The 19,475-nt window shown below is 44.2% G+C and overlaps 1 protein-coding gene across 1 annotated transcript in view; it reads right to left on the bottom strand.

The window, feature by feature from the left end:
* LOC306922195 (uncharacterized protein) overlaps positions 1–19,475 on the bottom strand; it is a gene marked incomplete at its 3' end in the record, with an annotated part of 87,831 nt that overhangs the window by 62,007 nt on the left and 6,349 nt on the right. The window contains exon 2 of the mRNA XM_079499591.1: positions 148–1,936. Within this exon, the coding sequence (XP_079355717.1) occupies positions 148–1,410 (1,263 nt within the window). The 5' untranslated portion in view covers positions 1,411–1,936. The remainder of the gene's footprint in view (positions 1–147; positions 1,937–19,475) is intronic.

Below are 19,475 nucleotides of genomic sequence, written 5' to 3'. Positions count from 1 at the left end.
GCCAATTACTGTACATATACGACTGACATAGAAACATAGGGTTTTTCAGAAAACTGTCAGGATTTAAAAGGCATTTGTAGAATCGTCCTCAGGTCTAAGTGAGTTGAGGACATACAGTATAATGTCTACACAGTGTCAGCTGAATACCTGATTGGTTGTTTTAGCTGTGGCAGGGGCAGGCCTTGATGCTACTTTGGCTTTGACATTCTTCAGGTCTGGTTTGGGAGCTCTCTTTGCCTCCGGCTTGGCTGGTTTGCACGTCTTGGTAGCCAAGTTAGTGGTGCTGGGCTTGGATTTCACAGCTCTCGTTAACACATTAGACTTGGGGAGGGCGACGTCCAGCTCTTCCTGAGAGAGCGGAGGTTTCAACCGTGATTCCTTCTTGGTGACGGAGGAAGCAGAAGATGGCGTATTGGTGGTTTCACCAAGGACCTCAGAGGCAAGAGGTTCACGTAGTGCAGTGTTGTCATTATCATCGGCCACTCTGTCTGGCAACTGGCCATCCGTGAGAAGTTCCGATGGACAGACCACCTGATCTGACCCGGGACCTGCCATTTCTTCTTCACTGGTAACGGTACCCTCTCTCTGGAGGTCCGCGCTCTTGGAACCCCCACCCTCTGACAGCACACAGAGGTCTGGAGCACCAAGTGAGTCCAGGATGGGGACGTTGCTCGCTGGGGAGACGGTGGCCGTGCTGGCTCTCCTCAGGGCCACGTCAGAGCTCACCGACACAAACAGGTCTTCGTCGTCGCCATTGTCATCGTCGTCATCATCGTCCATAACGGGGACTTCGGTTGCGTCTGAATCCGGAGAGGAGGAGCGGTGCCTTCTCCTGATGCTGCTACTGCTGCTGAGGTCATCGTTGTTGCGGACCGCGTTTGTTGTCAGCGTCAGGTTGTCGTTGTCGTTCCAGGTGTCTTCGCAGTAGTCGCCGCCGCTGTCGGCGTCTAGATAGATCGAAACAGAGTTATCGTTGGACTCAGACGACCGCCCCGTCACAGTTTGGACACTTTCCGTCGAAGCATCACGATTCTCCACTTTGCCGTCCTCACCCTCTCCCTCTGTCGGCCATGTTGATATGGTGACCTGGGGCGTGTGATGGATGGACTCCGGCATGTCGACGTCCAGCGGGCTGTCCAGGCAGCTGATGGGTGGACGGGTGTGATGGGTGGACTCCGGCATGTCGACGTCCAGCGGGCTGTCCAGGCAGCTGCCACTGAGGCTACTCAGACTCCGCAGCGAATCGGGGGACGACTCCCCCAAACAGGAGGAAGATGAGGACGAGGAGGACGAGGAGACGGGGAAAGCATTGCCGTTCTGATCTCCAGCACTGTGAAGAGGGAGCTTCATGGCCGCCCCGCTCTTCCCCCCGATAGGGAGGAGGCTCCCACCGGTCTGAGAAACACTCATCTCTGGATGCGGTGAAATGCCTCTTTTCTGTGATAATGTAACCGATTTATCCGTAATTAAGGCACAGGTATTTACTCAGACCATGGATCCATCGCCTTTCTGTTGTTGGTTGTGCTGGACAGAGGAATACACTTCTGTATACAATTAGGATTCCAGTTGTAGCTGTTGGGCTTTAAGAGTTTTGTTCTGTGATTCTCCAGAATAAACTTCTCTGTGGAATGTAGTCAATTACTGTCTGCTACTAACAATCCATTCTTTCTCACAGCACGGCCATAGAGCCATAGAAAGGTTCCACTGAAATGATTTGGAACTCTGATGACTAATGACAACTACATAATACAGGTTTTAAAGATGCCCAGGCTCGAGTAGCTGAGTATTGCTCTGTTTATTCAATCCAGGTCCACATTGATGTTTTCAGATTTCCATCGAGTCCAGTCACATCCGTGCAGCAACTGTCCTTGCTCCCTTTTACCCATCAGAGCCTTTTTAGCTGCCTGATGATGACGGGATCAATTCAGGAAAACATCTGAAAAACAGAAAGTAAAACAAAAATAATGAATGAATCATTTAATAATTTACAGTATCATGCAACAGCAAAAGCTACTAATGGAATTCAGTAGTATTTTCAAAACGGCTGCATTTTCTCTCTCATTTTCCATGTATCTTTAATTGGCTCTTGACTCTAAAAATGTGCTGAAAAGTGATGTATTTTGGTTACAACTAAAGGTTTTCGTTAAAAAGAGCTGGAGAGACTGGGAGAACCTTGTAACTCAAACACTATGATTACTCAGAATATAGTTACTTGACTAAGAAGAAAGAATATCACTTACACCGCCTTTAAAAGGAGAATTCCATGCTAGAAGGCTTTTTTACCTTTCTTACCTTTCTTTGTAGTCGTTACGTCACCACCAAAGAGGTCCAGGTGTTTTTTTTGTGCAAAAACTCCTTATTGGCTATTTCCCCATACCATAAGCCCTCAATGAATTGCATTGAATGGGAATTGAATGGGGCTATGGGGTGTTGTGCTAATTCGCTTATTTCCATCGAAATAAGTAGTAAAGTGTGCCGCTTGGTTTATTATTTACATTATGAAGAGAGGATATATACAAAAAAAAATTCCCATTCAATTCAATGCGATTCATTTAGGGCTTATGGTAGGGGAAATAGCCAATAAGGAGCTTTTGCACAAAATAACACCTGGACCTCTTTGGTGGTGACGTAACGACTACAAAGAAAGGTAAGAAAGCCTTTTAGTATGGAATTCTCCTTTAAGGCCTTTACACACCAGGGGCTAGACAAATAAACAATACAAAAATCTCCAGCGAGTATTTTGATCTAACTTTGTTTAGAGGTTGATGCCTGTAATCGCTGTGAAGAATGGTCACATTCCATTCCATGATAACCATTGACAGATAGTCTCACTAGGAACTATGCAGTTCCTAGTGAGACTATTATACATCACTTAACCACTGTCACCCTGGCATCCCTATACTACTAACATGTCATTATAGGTGACATTTTTTGGGGGAAAAAATGCAAAAATGTAAACTAAATAATAAATATTAAAATAATAATATCTACAAGCTAAATTGGCATGGAGAAGAAAAAACAGATGTAGAAGAAGTAAGAAAGAGGAAAATAAGATTCAGTTAAAGTCTGAAAAAAGGAAAACCGTTTCTTTGGTACAAGAGTCAGGATATGCTGCCCCCCTCAGGATAAGATGAGAACTTATCCACACTGTCTGTCTGTCTGTCTGTCTGTCTGTCTGTCTGTGCGTGTGTGCGTGCGTGCGTGAGAGAGAGAGATGGCTATCATACAGTACTACACATGGACTTGTTTTCCTGTCAAGGAACAAAGCAGCAGAAAGCACAACCTTTGGAATGTACAGTATGCACAAACTCATACCTGAAACATTCAAAGGTTTAATTGAACCGATGAATCAGAGAGACTGACAATGACTGACATTGCATTCTGATATGACTATGCTGCCATCACATTTATTACTATTAAAAACTAGTGTTAGGACGGATAGCCAAGTGGTTAAATGCCCTGATCAGTGGGTACCATGGTTAGCAAAAAGCAAAGTTCTTTGTTTACCCAGGGTGAATGGGCTAAGCTCGAGATGCTTGTTTACAGCCAGACCCTGCTCATAGAACATTTCATGGTAGGGGTTCAATGCCTTGCTCAAGGGCACTTCAGCGGTGGTAATTTTAACGTGCCGGTCCGGGGATTCGAACTGGCGACCTTCCGATAACAAGACCGCTCCGGAAACCGTTCGGCCACCGTTCAGTTCCCAGCCAGACAGACCATTTGTTGTGGCCAGAAACTGAATGCTGTGTGGAAGGCCTGGCAAAGGCTGGCATTGTTGATCACATTTGTGTTTGCTATGAGTGTGCAGAGACTGCGACATAATTCTGTTCATTCTGTTTGTTGTGGATGTGTCGGTGCCCATGTGTGGTGCAAATATGAATGCCCTTGTGTGTGTGAGAGAGTGTGTGTGTGTGTGTGTGTGCGTGTGCGTGTGTGTGTGTGTGTGTGTGAGAGAGTGTGTGTGCGTGTGCGTGCGTGCGTGCGTCTAAGAGAACTGTTTTTGTGGAGTTTGGGTACACCTACAATATCACCACAACTCCCCCAAAAAGTCCTTCTAACCAAGCTGTTGCAGTTCCATCCCTTCATGGCTGCAGCCTCACAGCTTGGGTATGGTATGGACGTGGTGTGTGTGTTTATATTTGGTATCGTACTGAATGTTTATATTTGGTATGGACACAATGTAAGTATGTGTTTATATTTGGTATGAATGTACTGTACAGTAGCTAATGTATTTATATTCACTAGCCTATAGGACATGTGCAGTGCACATAAGATCCAACAGTTAGAAATAGAAATGAGTTATGTTTTTTTATTTATTTAACCATTATTTAACCAGTAAAAACACATTGAGACTGAGTCTCTTGACTCTCTTTTACAAGTGGGAACTGGCCAAGAGGCAGAATAAAAATTACACTTCAATGCTACTTCGTACATGTCAAATTACAGAACAGCTGAGAAATACAGTACAATATGATACACCTCAAAGTACCAAAGAAATACAACAAATCTCCAAAATGGTAAACTATCAGTAACCGGGCGCAAAATTGTGAAGTCTAGTGGTATCAATCCTATTCTATCCTAGAGTAAGTTTGTGTGACGTTTGTCTTTATTGTCAAATGTGCGATGATGTCATGTGTCTATACTATGTCAATGCATTGTTCTATTTGCACTCTGAGGATTTACGGTCTTTGCTTTTTGACCTTTATGTGCACATAAATGTGCGAGCGTGCAAGTGTGCGTGTGTGTACCTATCGCACGTGTGCGTGCGTGCGTGCGTGTGTGTGCGTGTGTGTGTGTGCGTGTGTTAATGTGGGTCAGGAAGAAACAGAGAAGCCTATATAAAGACGACGTGATCCAGGACACCGCTCCATTATCCAGTAATAACAAAGAGGACCCCGGGGCAAACGATGGAGAAAGAGACAGTGACAGAGAGAGAGAGAGAGAGAGAGAATGAGCGAGAATGTGAGAGACACTTTCAGTCACGGTTAGCTCTGATTCTCCCTCACCAATACAACACCCAATAGGTAAAAGTAAGTCATATTATATATACTGTACATACTGTACTGTACATTTGAGCCGGTAACAAGTTGAGAACATACTGTACATGGACAGTGGATACATGACATTCACGGAGAAACACAACCTGAACAGGACAGTGGCCAGTGGGCACAGATAGTGTGTGTGTGTGTGTGTGTGTGTGTGTGTGTGTGTGTGTGTGTGTGTGTGTGTGTGTGTGTGTGTGTGTGTGTGTGTGTGTGTCTCTCTCACACTCGGATCGCACTTCGACACAAATTCATGGCATTAGATGAGGGTCGAGCTTCTACTTCAATACAGTTAAGTAACTTTACATTTTGGAAAGGAATGGGAACACATTGTACACTAAAGGATAGGTGTCTTCATGACCACTCGCCTTGTATCCAATAGTATCTCACAGCCCGCTTTCCACGCCCACTTCCGGTAAATAGTGGTGTCTTTAACATGAGCATTTACACGTTTTTTTCTCTGGAGAATCTAAGTACATTTTCTAATGTAAAAATGTGACAGACCAATATTATTATGAAGCAAACAAGATGGTAAATCAGGTCGAACAGATAGAACAAACCTTACCTTGAGAAAACAAAAGTTGTAGACTTCTTAAATTATCTCTGTTAACATGTAGCGTCTATGGAGTGACGTCACGCTATCACCACTAACCCCGAAAGGGGGCGTATTTAGGGGGGCGGGGAAATTCTGTGAGATAGGCTTATTGCAGCTCACGTCACAGAGCCAAGAGCACCAATACAGCTCACGTCACAGAGCCAAGAGCACCAATACAGCTCACGTCACAGAGCCAAGAGCACTAATACGTGATAAAGAAAAAAAGATGCCTGCAGATGCAGTAGAATTTAGACATATTATCCATAGACAAACCACTTTTATTACAAATACTGGCCTGTTCCAACACTGACGCCACAGTACAGTCAGAATGCTCCTGCCCACATCAGAGAGTCAACCTGTTGGAAGAGACTGTTGTTCTGAAGCCTTGTCCTTCACTGCTGCTACCCACCATCATCATCATCATCATCATCACAACACATCTACTCTCTTCTTAGGAACACCCACACCAAGTTACCACACCAACTGAACTAACCAGCTTACACAACAGAGGCACACATGTAGACGAGAGTGAACATTATGGCAGTATGCCATGGAATACAGAAAGGAAAATAAATCAGCGTCACATTAAATAAAGACTGAAAACTAAGCCGTGGGTGAAGTGTCTTGCTCAGGGACATTCCCGACATGTATACTGGGCAAGCAGAGGGTCGAAAAGACGACCACCCGATTCCCAGAAGGCCTCTCTCTCTCTCTCTCTCTCTACCCGCGCGGCTGCTCCAATCGGAAATGCTGTAAAACAGTGTTGGTATGATCCTGACAGGCAATCTCATTACTCGTCCATAATGCATGAGGTACGCAAGTCTAGGACAGCTGCCATTATCAAACACAAATTAGGTTCGGCCACATTAGACCTAACATTCAAGGAACCTGAAAGCCTGATAAATGGCTGATTTACAAGCTCACAACGCGTCGCAATGCGGCGCGTTGTGAGCTTGTAGATCAGCCATTTTCTGCATGACACCATGATCGTACGAAGAAGTATAAATCAAGCATGACAGGTGGCCATGCAGCAGAAGGTGATCTCCAGCCAGTCTGCCAGACAAAGGACAGCAGACCTGATGAACTAACCTTATCAAATATACATTAAGAACGTCACACGCCACAGGAAACCACAGCCATTCTCTGTGTGGCGGTCTTGTGTCTCTCTCTGGGAGTACGGTGCTATGTGGTTTGGGCAGTCAATGGACCTTATGAAACGTGCATTAGATTAGACCCCTCAATTCAGTTCCAGGCAGGCAGGACGACAGTCAAGTATCTTCTTGTCTGTACACTAAAGCCTATCTTATTTTACTTTATGACTTCGGTATTGTCAATTATGCAGCTAATGTGTGTCCCGATTGTTAACCACTTCCAACCTGGTGTCACTATTTTGGGCATGTCATTGTATTTGTAGGCCAACATTTCCAAAAGGTTTTCAAAAATTCCTATTCTTTTTTTTAAAAATAGCAAGCTCGCAACACGTCATATCGCGATGCATCGTAAGCTTGTAGATCTGCTTTTTAATTAGGGCTCAAGTGGTTAAATGAAATAAAATGTATATAGTAAAAATATTTATTTTTGTAATTACAAAATGTCGATCAAAATGACGGTAATGGGTTGTCTAGGACTCTCCATAAAAATATGTCATCAGTCGTATAGTATGATCCAGAATGTAACAACCCAGAGGATAAATATGGACCCTCTGTAGTGCACACACATACTCCATGTTATAAGATCAGGAGGGTTACATTTAACTGGTCCCAAAAAGGTAAATGTTCTGTCAGACATATGTTCTGTCAGACATACTGTATATAGAGCATGACTGTCGTGCTGAGAGGCTGAGATGATCCTTAAGCTTTATAAAACATGCATTAGTTTGTCTTCCTTCCACCCACTTCCAAAAATGACTTCAGTTACAGCCAGGCTCTTCCAAGTGGAAGTGCATGCTTTGAATCAAAGTTTAGATTAGCATGCAGCGTGGGTTTCCATTAAGGTTCCTTTACTACATCTAAAGACTACTGAAGATGACTGAAGCAGTTAGACAGAGGTTCCCAACCACTGGTACTAGTCCCACTAGTGGTACTTGAGCCCATAGATATATATAAACTCTAGATAGCTCACCCGCGCTGTTGGCCAATGGAGAGCGACGTCGTTACGTGGCGGCCATCTTACCTCGGGCCACATAACATTGTGTCTATGGGGCATGTACTCTTAAATGACCATAACTTGCTCAATTTTCAACCGATTTTCAAACGGTTTGGTTTGTTATAAACGTCAGAGACGTCCGCATACTTATATGCTTTTATACGACGTTCATATAAAAAAAAAAAAATGAAGCAGATAAGCGTCTTGAATCATAGCCACGTTGATAACATTTGTAATAAACCAACCCGTTTGTAAATCCGTCAAGATTTGAGCGAGTTATGACTGTTTCTGTTTGAGCTGCCATTGAACATACTGTACTGTAGCCCCGAAGTAAGATGGCTGCCGGGTGAACGACGTCAGAAACACCGCCTTGAGCCATCTAGAGTTTATATATATCTATGCTTGAGCCCCCCTCTGGTGAACACAGAGGAGTCGCCCCAAAAAGGAGGGAAAAAAAGACAAAAGTGGAATTAAATATTTCTACAGGTAGTTCTTCTGACCAAGCAATTGGTTGAAACAGGCTATGCAGTCATGCTGACATGAGCATGACAGCACACCCAGCCATTAATAGAAGATATTTTGAGAACGGATTAGAAATATCATCAGTTGTGCTGATGTTGAGTTTTGTCAGAGCAGCAGCATTTATTGCCTTAGGAATGGAACAAAAAAGGCAGGTCTACGCTCCTGTATCAGTAATTATGGTGGTACTTGGAGAGCCAAATGTTTTCTGAGGTGGTACTTCAGTATAAAAAGGTTGGGAACCAATGAGTTAGATAATAGGACATCTGTTGAAATGAATACAGATGGCTGTCTGAGATAGGTTGGCAGGTGTTGCATTGTCAAGTGTCAAACAATGTGGTGAATACCTTGCAGGCCATTTACTGTAGCGTCTGGCACTATAGATATATCACAGTCAGACACACAGCCCTCTGGCATGTCCTGAGACTAAACATGATGAGGCATTATTCCCATCCTCACAGTCAAAAGGTTCTGTCATCATTGATTCAATGAGGTCATGTTCTAAAAAGAGTGCAGTCTCTTTACTGTAAATAGTACTTTGACATGATGGCTGACAGGCTGAGACAAACATGACTCCGGAGGGAAAGATATGCAGTGCCGTTTCCTCGGGTACAGGCTCCGACAGTCATTAGACCGACAACCTACCTCAAACCCTAACCTATAACCATAACCGCAAGCACGGGAGCAGCGCATGTTCGAGCGCTAGTCCGACCGTATGTCGGACTAATGCTCCGCCGGAATTCCCATCGGATCCCGATTCCTCATTAGCTAACAGTCTTCTCAGATCCTTACCCTGATCTTAACCACACTAAACCCTAAACCTACACAACAGAATCATCTATAATCCAAATGCATTTAATCAGGTACCTAATCTTAGCCATCTCTAAAACGATACAGTAATGGGTGAAGTTACAGTATGTCACATCTGCCCTGTGCAATTTGTGATTATGAAGCCTAAAAGGCGGGGTTAATTATTTCCACACAATAACTCAAACGTATATTTAACAGTAACAACCATTTTATCGTTAGACTTGAAACGTTGGCTCTGCTCGCCACAGGCTGTTCAGGAGTGGAGCTACTTAAAATATATATATAAATCTCTTTATTCAGTGGGTGAAACTCCTTTTGAAGTCATGAGGTCTGTAATGCCAAGCATCCAAATACATAGCGCTTCGCAGCTTCCTTAGATGATAGTTGGGAGAGTGGGGGGGAGGGTTAAGAAAAGAGGAGACAGAGTTAGGGAGGTGAGGGAGAGAGGGGTAACGATATTAAAAGGATAGGAGAGAGAGAACAGAGATGGGGAGGTGAGAGACAGAGGGGGGAAGATATTGGAAGGATAGGAGAGAGAGAACAGAGATGGGGAGGTGAGAGACAGAGGGGGGAAGATATTGGAAGGATAGGAGAGAGAGAACAGAGATGGGGAGGTGAGGGAGAGAGGGGTAACGATATTGGAAGGATAGGAGAGAGAGAACAGAGATGGGGAGGTGAGAGACAGAGGGGGGAAGATATTGGAAGGATAGGAGAGAGAGAACAGAGATGGGGAGGTGAGAGACAGAGGGGGGAAGATATTGGAAGGATAGGAGAGAGAGAACAGAGATGGGGAGGTGAGGGAGAGAGGGGTAACGATATTGGAAGGATAGGAGAGAGAGAACAGAGATGGGGAGGTGAGAGACAGAGGGGGGAAGATATTTTTAAGGAAGGGAGATAAGAGAGAGGGAGATAGATAGGGAGGTGAGGGAGAGAGAGGGAGACAGAGATAGGGAGTTGAGGCACAGAGGGGGAGACAGATAGGATGGTACGGGAGAGAGATATTGGGAGGGAAGGGAGAGAGCGAGGGAGGGAGAGACACATTAGGTATAAGTGAGAGAGGGGGGGTTGAGGAGGGAGACAGATACAGATTGATCTAGACTGCGGCTGGGTTGAGTGAACAGGTCGTGGAGTTTGACAAGAGGCCTCTAAAACAGAAACTGACTTCTTCTGGCCGAGTTGCCCTTCACTCATTACATTTCTCATCCGCCGCCGTTCTAATCTGTCCCAGATATATAGGGCCCCAGTGGGTATGAGTGCACATGATCTCAGAATGTGGCCGACGTGCTCGCGTGTTAGCATGCGTGAGCGAGCGAGGAGAGAACATGGCTAATCCAAACACCCTCTGAGTATTGTTGGGGGGGGGGGGGGGGGGGGGCTGTGGATTAAGACACGCTTGTCGAGCAGGGTAAGGACAGAGATGGAGGGGAACGTGGAGTGGACACAGGGGGAGAGACACGGAGCGGTTTTGTGTTCATTTATCCACTTTGTATTAATACTACAAGTAACTCAAAATGTATGCACTACAGATCAGGCCTGGTGCCACGGGGGATGCCAGACGGGTACCCTAAGTTGCAAATTCTGCCCCCCTCAGTTTAGGTTTTATGTACATATTGTTTTACTACAGTATATAAAAATTAGATGTGCCCTCTCCCGCCATTTTCAATTGCCCCCTCAGTCATTTCATTCCATCCTGGAGGCGAGCCTGGTACAAATGTAAAAAAGTGGCCTGTAAGGTTAATTTAAAAATAAATATATAATTTGTACACAAGGTAGGGAGGGATTTCAGTATGTGTTCCTTCACTTTATGCACAGTAGTAGTACAATGTTAAATGTAGCATTTCATTCATGATCAATAATAACTGCACAGTCTCATGCTTATTCTGGATAAATGAAACAGAAAAGCCTAATGGCCCCTGACTCCGGGTTCCCCAATTAATTTTCCTCAAGGGCCATATTTTGGCTGGGGAACCAGGCTGGGGGCCGAGTCCGCACGCGCGAAAAATTGGGTTTTTTATTTTTCATTAATTAATTAAAAATTATTCTCAACCAGTGGTCCTTGAGGGGGTGCCCAGTTTGACATGCATAGGCTACTGACCCCCATTTAATGCCATTTCATTTTTATTTATTTTTTGTTGAAATTCTTCCAGGGGCCACAAGGGGCCGCCTATTGGGGAACCCTACAGCACTGCAGGGAATGGACATTCTTCAAGATGAATGGAGGAGGTGACAGGTGGTCAAAGTTACAGGCGGACTGCAAAATATGATAAGCTGCAGGACAGAGATAGCCTATATGTATACTGTTAAAAAAAAGAGAACAATAAAATCTGATTTACAAAAAAGTTCAACCTGCATCTCTCTGGTCAAACGTACAGGTGCAAAGGTCATTTCCTTCTTGGTGAAATCTTCCTCTGCCAACAAAAACATCTATCTATCTGGGTCACAGTTTGCAGTGATTAGCAAACGTCAATCTCTTTCCTACAATACATGGCAACTGCACCATGTCTACTTAACGGTGAAGAAATGCAGACTAGCATATTCCTACCAATAAAACGTTTGAAGGTTTTGGAAAATGTTTACCTATACTATAGTATAACATGATTATAAAGTCTTGTAGAGTGTTTTTCCACATCGTTTCAACATGAATGGCAGCGAGTGACATTTCAAAATATACGTGGAGGCCTGCCAACATACCCAGTATTACCCACTGTCTGCATACACTTCTGTGTAAAAGACATTTATTAACGACAGGGACAATCTCTGCTAATGGCTACAAGTCACAGTTAAAGGGGCATTCCACTCATTTTCAACATTTTACCATGTCATTAAAAAAGTCCCCCCATTATGTGTTTCCTAGTATGAAAAGTATGAAAAGAATCATTAACATGGTGAAACACATCTTGATGACATCATCAAGATGTGTTTCACCATGTTAATGCTTTCTTTCAGACCTCCAGTTCTAGGAAACATAGAATGGGGGGACCTTTTTATTATTTCCACACAACAGCTCTAAGGTATATTAATGACATAGTAAAATGTTGAAAATGAGTGGAATGCCCCTTTAAGACTGTATGGTCCTTGAAACGAGTGAACTCCTAGACATTACGCAACCACCCTCGAAGCCGTCCACCATGTCACAACGCCTGCAAGGGTCGCGGTTGTTTTTATCCAGAGAGAAGCCCTAGCTGTCGCGTGGAGGTTGCAAGAACACTGTGTGCTGCACTGCAGCTCCAAATGATCTACAATCTGGCAGCCGGCACGGCAGGGCTGCCGACCCCTCGTTAGTCCTTAGCAACGTGCCAAACCCACAAGGCTCGCCCGTTGGCCACATGCAGCGACGACGGTGGCCACGGTTTGTTCCAGTGCACTCATTGTTATTACCGTTGCATAACAATAGGAGGAGACGATGATGGAATGGAAATCAATGACGCCAGAGCGATTTCATCAGCGAGACCCAGATCCCTGATCACTGGATGTAACATCTGAAACCGATCCCCTAACCCCCCCCCCCCCCCCCCCCCCCCAAACTCAGGTCTTTCTCGTAATACTCATTTTCCTTCCTCTCTCATCCTTTCTTCAATACAGTCTCAACAGGCGCCAAGCCTATCCTCTTACAACTCTCTCCCTGTGATCAGTGCTGCTCTATTCGCCTCAGTGACCTGGCAAGGCCGAAGCAGTGGTTTCTTTTCAACCTTCTTCAAGTCCACATCCCCACCCACACCCATCCCATTCTAATCCCACCAATACTACTAGAATACTGAGTCTTACTCTGTAGTGTAAATGCTTCAATGAGACACACTGATCACTCAACATGCACAAACCATAACACATTGTTTACCACTTAATCCCTGTATAAATGTACGTTGTCATATGATGAATGGTAAAAATAGCTCACACGTTTGTGATATACAGTAGAGGCGATTTTTTAAAAATCTTTTAGGGAGGTCAGGTGTAAAAACTGGTTTATGTGGTTACTGCATTGCCTGTGCTGATTTGTGGGCGGCGGTGGCTCAGGGGTAGAGTTTCCGGATGGTAACCGCAAGGTCGCCAGTTCGAACCCGGGCTCCCCCAGAGTTAGTGTCGAAGTGTCCTTGAGCAAGACACTGAACCCCTAATTGCTCCTGATGTGCTGGTTGGTACTTTGCATGGTTTCCGCTGCCATCAGTGTATGAGTGTGTGTGAATGGGTGAATGTAATGCACAATCTATGTAAAGCGCCTTGGATAAAGGCGCTATATAAATGCACCATTTTATTTACCATTTACATTACATTTCATCTTTATCCAAAGGCCTTTACAATGTGCATTATGTTCACACACACTTTCACACACCGACACCACGCAAACCATGCAAGGCACCAACCTGCTCATCAGGAGCAGTTGGGACTATGCAAACCATGCAAGGCACCAACCTGCTCATCAGGAGCAGTTGGGACTATGCAAACCATGCAAGGCACCAACCTGCTCATCAAACCATGCAAGGCACCAACCTGCTCATCAAACCATGCAAGGCCCCAACCTGCTCATACCATGCTCAAACCATGCAAGGCCCCAACCTGCTCATCAAACCATGCAAGGCCCCAACCTGCTCATACCATGCTCAAACCATGCAAGGCACCAACCTGCTCATCAAACCATGCAAGGCCCCAACCTGCTCATCAAACCATGCAAGGCCCCAACCTGCTCATACCATGCTCAAACCATGCAAGGCACCAACCTGCTCATCAAACCATGCAAGGCACCAACCTGCTCATCAAACCATGCAAGGCCCCAACCTGCTCATACCATGCTCAAACCATGCAAGGCACCAACCTGCTCATCAAACCATGCAAGGCACCAACCTGCTCATCAAACCATGCAAGGCCCCAACCTGCTCATACCATGCTCAAACCATGCAAGGCCCCAACCTGCTCATCAAACCATGCAAGGCACCAACCTGCTCATCAAACCATGCAAGGCCCCAACCTGCTCATACCATGCTCAAACCATGCAAGGCCCCAACCTGCTCATCAAACCATGCAAGGCCCCAACCTGCTCATACCATGCTCAAACCATGCAAGGCACCAACCTGCTCATCAGGAGCAGTTGGGACTATGCAAACCATGCAAGGCCCCAACCTGCTCATCAGGAGCAGTTGGGACTATGCAAACCATGCAAGGCACCAACCTGCTCATCAAACCATGCAAGGCCCCAACCTGCTCATACCATGCTCAAACCATGCAAGGCACCAACCTGCTCATCAGGAGCAGTTGGGACTATGCAAACCATGCAAGGCACCAACCTGCTCATCAGGAGCAGTTGGGACTTGGGATTCAGTATTTTTGCTCAAGGACACGTCGACACAAAGCCAGGAGGAGCCGGGGATCAAACCGGGAACCGCAGCTGCTCCATTTCCCGAGCCACTTTCACTCTGTGTGCTGCGACTCCACATAACATACTGTACATTTGTGCAAGGTGACTTAACAATAAAGAGCTGGTTTCAAACGATAACCTTGGCTCAGGACCAACGCTGAATCAGAGGAGAACTGAAATGAACCCCGGTGATTATTCTGGAATTTGTGCCTACACAGCAAAACCCTGAGTGTTAATGTAACTCAGAAAGGGCCACTTCATTAACAAAAAAGCCACTTCATTAACCAAAAAAATCTTTAACATTGTGAAGTACATCTTGATGATGTCACCAAGATGTACTTCACCATGTTAATGATTTTTTTTCAGACCTCCAGTTCTAGGAAACACAGAATGGGGGGACTTTTTTTTAATTATTTCCAAGGTATATTAATGTTGAAATGTTGAAAATGCATGGTTTAATGATAACTGTTAGTGTATACTGTAAGAATTAAGAGCTATAATATCTCAACATCCTACAACACCATTTCATTGGTCTTAAAACATATATAGTCTTCTTTTCCAGGTTTTAACAGAGTAGCGTTGTCAGCCTTCACATGTCAAGGTAAAGCCTCACTACAGTATGTCACTTTTTTAAATGAAGAAAAACAAAATTTGTCCAATTAGAGTATGTTAATACAATATAACTTATACAATTGGAGGTCATGTCTCACCTAGACAAGATCTGACACCAATTTTGACCTGATGGTCAAGATTAAATGTATTTCCTGGGAGTCCATGGGAGTAAAATGATTAAATGAACACAGAATTTTACTAAGTGATCTCTAAGCTAATTCATTCGGCGCCACCAGTGCCATCTGGTGATGTTAACCGTCTTATTTTGAAAGGCGTTTCACTTGGAAACGGAGAAACAGGAAGTGAAAAATCGCTATGCAACATGTCCTGCGAATTTTAGAGACATACATTTTGTCAACGGCGATCATATCGTTTATAGAAAAGAAATGAGCCGCAAATCAAACTTGTTTTTATCAAAAGTCCAACCTGGAAGAAGAATCCGAGATAATAGGATTCTAACAACTCCGTTCCCATAGTCAGCATAATAAGCCTAGGCTAGCAGAAGTCAGCAGACTATATTTCATCGCAGCGGAACCGGAGTGTGCAGAACGCGCGTCCGTTGTCTGTCCATATGAGAGGTAAAATAAACCATGTGAAAGGGACATTGTGTGCTGGCTATTTCTTCACTTCTGTTGCATTATTGAGTCCTGTACCAAAATACTTTCCTCTGATGCTTTTGCAGATATGTTCTCGTCGGAAAAAAGAGCAGCCCAAGTACAAGATTCCCAAGTATTGAGAGTTTAAGTGGTTAACTGCCTGAAAATACACGTTAACGTGAATCCACACATTGTTCGACAGTACTGTCGAACAACTCTATTGGAAGCCATCTATGAAAAAGTATAATCTGAAACAAAAACGCATATGGTCCCTCTCTGCTTCATCTCTCTCTCAGCTAGTGCGTCCTTGGCCTGAAAAACATTTAAAAGACGTCTGCTGTAGACCTTATTGTCTCTGCACTCTCACTCTCGGATTTCCTTCCCTTCTCTCTCACTGCTTCCTCTTCCATTTTGCTTACACAGCAAAATGAGTATCAATTTAGCTCTGAAAGTGCAACAATTCACCTGTGAGGCTTCAAACCCCCCCCCAAAAAAGGAAGAAAAAAAAAAAGAACGTCGGTACACTCACTTTATTGCATGCGGAGGGTTGTGCACAAAGTCAGTTCTCGCCCGGCCAAACCTGGCCACAGTGGGACGTCTGGTAAGCTCATTTTAATGAGAATGCGTGCGGACAAACTTTTTTCCCCCCTACCAATTAAGAGCAGATGAAAATAAATCTTCACGTGCGCGAGTGGAGCATCCGTGCGCAGCCAGTGAGAACGACTGAAATCATTAACATAGAGCAAAGAAAATCAGCGTCCGTGCGTTCGGTTCATGCTCGCACGCCTGGTGGGTTTCAAGCGTAAACATCAACTTTCAGAGTTAAATTAACATTCCGGATTTTACAAGACAAATTCCACTAGTCATCACATGAAGATTAACACCTGCCCAACTCTGTATGTACTTATGTCCTTGAGGGTGTGTGTGTGTGTGTGTGTGTGTGTGTGTGTGTGTGTGTGTGTGTGTGTGTGTGTGTGTGTGTGTGTGTGTGTGTGTGTGTGTGTGTGTGTGTGTGTGCGCAAAATGGATTCATGGTGTTTGTCTGTGTGTTAACAGAATTCACAACTGGACACCAACTGAGGATTGATACACAGCAACACAACCTCAAGGACATACGTATTATGAACACATAATTTGAGTTCTAGGATTGCGCTGACATTCATGGACTGTAGCTGTTCATGGTCTTTCTTTTTCCAAGTGTTAGAATAAACTGTTGAAAGTGTTACGACAAACTCTATTAGCATGCATTTGTCTGTGTGCATACGTGTGGTGTGTGTGTGTGTGTGTGTGTGTGTGTGTGTGTGTGTGTGCGCGTGCATGTGTGTGGTAAGGCAATAATCACCCTCACACTATCTGGTGCCAGCCACAGCTGACTACACTAGAAGCCACTTATGATGCCAGGAACAGTCCAGCCTTGTTTTCAGCTCATCGTTATGTGCTTAAGACCTGGCTGAGACATACTGTAAATGGTCATGAGTTGATTTAAGTTTAAGCTCATACATCAACAACTTAAACCCTATCCTGCACTTCATTGACCGGGATCCCCCCCCAGGGGGCTGTACTTCTCTGCTCAGTCCTTATATTTCCTTAGAACGCAAATCTCTTTACCGACAATAGACAATCTACAAACTCTTTGTAGGTCAGCTATTTCCACCAAATGTTTTGCCAATTTTCCACCGGGGATACATGGCTTCCGCGTGCGTGCGAGTTTTAGGGACAGGGTTAGTAATGCGGTGCGTCGGAATGACGGCGCGTCGGAATAGCGGGCTTCGAAATGCCGCTATTTTCACCAAATGTCGGCCTATTATGACATGGCCAAAATAGGGATAATAACTAGTGATGCCATATCGGTATCGGAATGGTCCGATACATACACATTATTTAATCGGTTTTCACCAGCAAAAAATAAATAAAATTTAAAATAAATATACATTTAATTAGAAAAGTATTATGCTATTTATTGATTGATTGAATACAGGCTTTGGGCCAAGCCCCTATAGGGCCTATAGGTTTGTTTCCATTGTGGTCCTCTATCGGAATCGGTCAGATATGACCCTGCAAAATAATGCAAATAATCAGCATAATCAGAGATCGGATATCGGTCATAATTTCATAATCGTGCATCCCTAATAATAACAGACATGCTGATGCTATGGTTCATTCTATACACTATGGAAAACCTTCAGCTACTATGTATGTATGTATGTATGTATGTATGTATAAATGGTAAATGGTGCATTTATATAGCGCCTTTATCCAAGGCGCTTTACATAGATTGTGCATTACATTCACCCATTCACTCACACATTCATACACCGATTGCAGCGGAAGCCATGCAAGGTACCTACCAGCACATCGGGAGCAATTTGGGGTTCAGTGTCTTGCCCAAGGACACTTCGACATGTAGACAGGAGGAGCCGGGATTCGAACCGCCGACCCATGGATCATTGGACGACCTGCTCTACCTCTTGAGCCACAGTCGCCCCTATGTATGTATGTATGTATGTATGTATTATCATAGGACAGAATATTTAGTTGGGAAAACTGATGGTGAATGTCCCTTCCTAAATGGCTGTCAGAAATGTAAATGACTGATTTCTGTTCAGCTCCAGTAGCTGATAAGATAAGGGTTTGGCTGATAAGATAAGGCTTTGGCTGACAGCCCTGCAAAATGATTAGAGCCCAACCCATACATCTCTTTGGCTGATATATCAACCATTATTTTTTGATTACATTTATTTTTTGTCTGTATCAGCAGTCGGTACACAAATAGCAGATCTACAAGCTGAGTGTGTCAACCTGATTGCAAGCTTTTGCACTTTTTAATAAAATAAAAAGTATGGTGGTGTAGGTTTCTCCAACATTGGGATCTGGCCCACAACAACGTGGTATGGTTTGGCTCTACTGCAAGGTGTTCCAGGAAAGCAGGAAGTATTCATGCAGTCCAGCAGTTCACTGCGCACACGCACACACTATATTATTATATAAACACACACACAAACCCATAACTTTTAATAGGTTACTGTGCAACTCAAAGAAGGACACAGGATTGGTGCCAAGACATGCACATAATACAGGACTGATAAGAATTGAAAGGATCAGATATGGATCTCCAGCCCTAAAGCTTCATTCAAGAACATTGTGTGACTCGTATCCCGATTCCCCACCCATAGTAACAATGTTTCAAAACCACTATCAATCTGTATTACACTCAAGACATAAATGTATGTCTCAGTCTAGCGGTAAGTGATGGATTCCACAACAGTCTTCGCGTCATCAGATAAGATACCGTCTTGTGAAATGGAACGGCAATACTCATTTCAGTACAGCATCTTCAACCTGATTTATATAGCTACATCTTATGTGCCACATGGTGCACAACCTTGTATAAGTCAGACATTATGCACTGGCTCAAATGTCTTAATGACATTTTCCAAGCCATCGAAAATAGAAAGGGACGGATCAGGGCGTATATACTGTTGAATGTCTGTGTAAAACTCATGCCATGAAAACACGACTTGCTGGAATCGTGTGCTTTCTTTTGCACTTACAATCCAAATGTCAGCCTCGACAGCACCATGTTATAGTATTTACAGAAAACAGAGACACAAAACAAATCATGCCCTTCTGTAAAACAGCGACAAGACAGTCAAGGCCAGCTCAGCTGCATGGAGTCGGAATACAGCCGGCAGGGAACATGGTCAGAAACTGATATGTATTACTTTCCTGGACACGCCTTTCATGCAGTTTCCAGGAGATACTTTCCCCCCACTGCGATGAAAACATGTGTTGGACACGATATGTGGTTG

This window comes from Electrona antarctica (assembly GCF_951216825.1).
Source record: "Electrona antarctica genome assembly, chromosome: 4".
Classification (NCBI taxonomy): Eukaryota; Metazoa; Chordata; class Actinopteri; order Myctophiformes; family Myctophidae; genus Electrona; species Electrona antarctica.
Note: the sequence above shows the minus strand (reverse complement) of the source record. Positions and strands in the feature narration are given on the sequence as shown.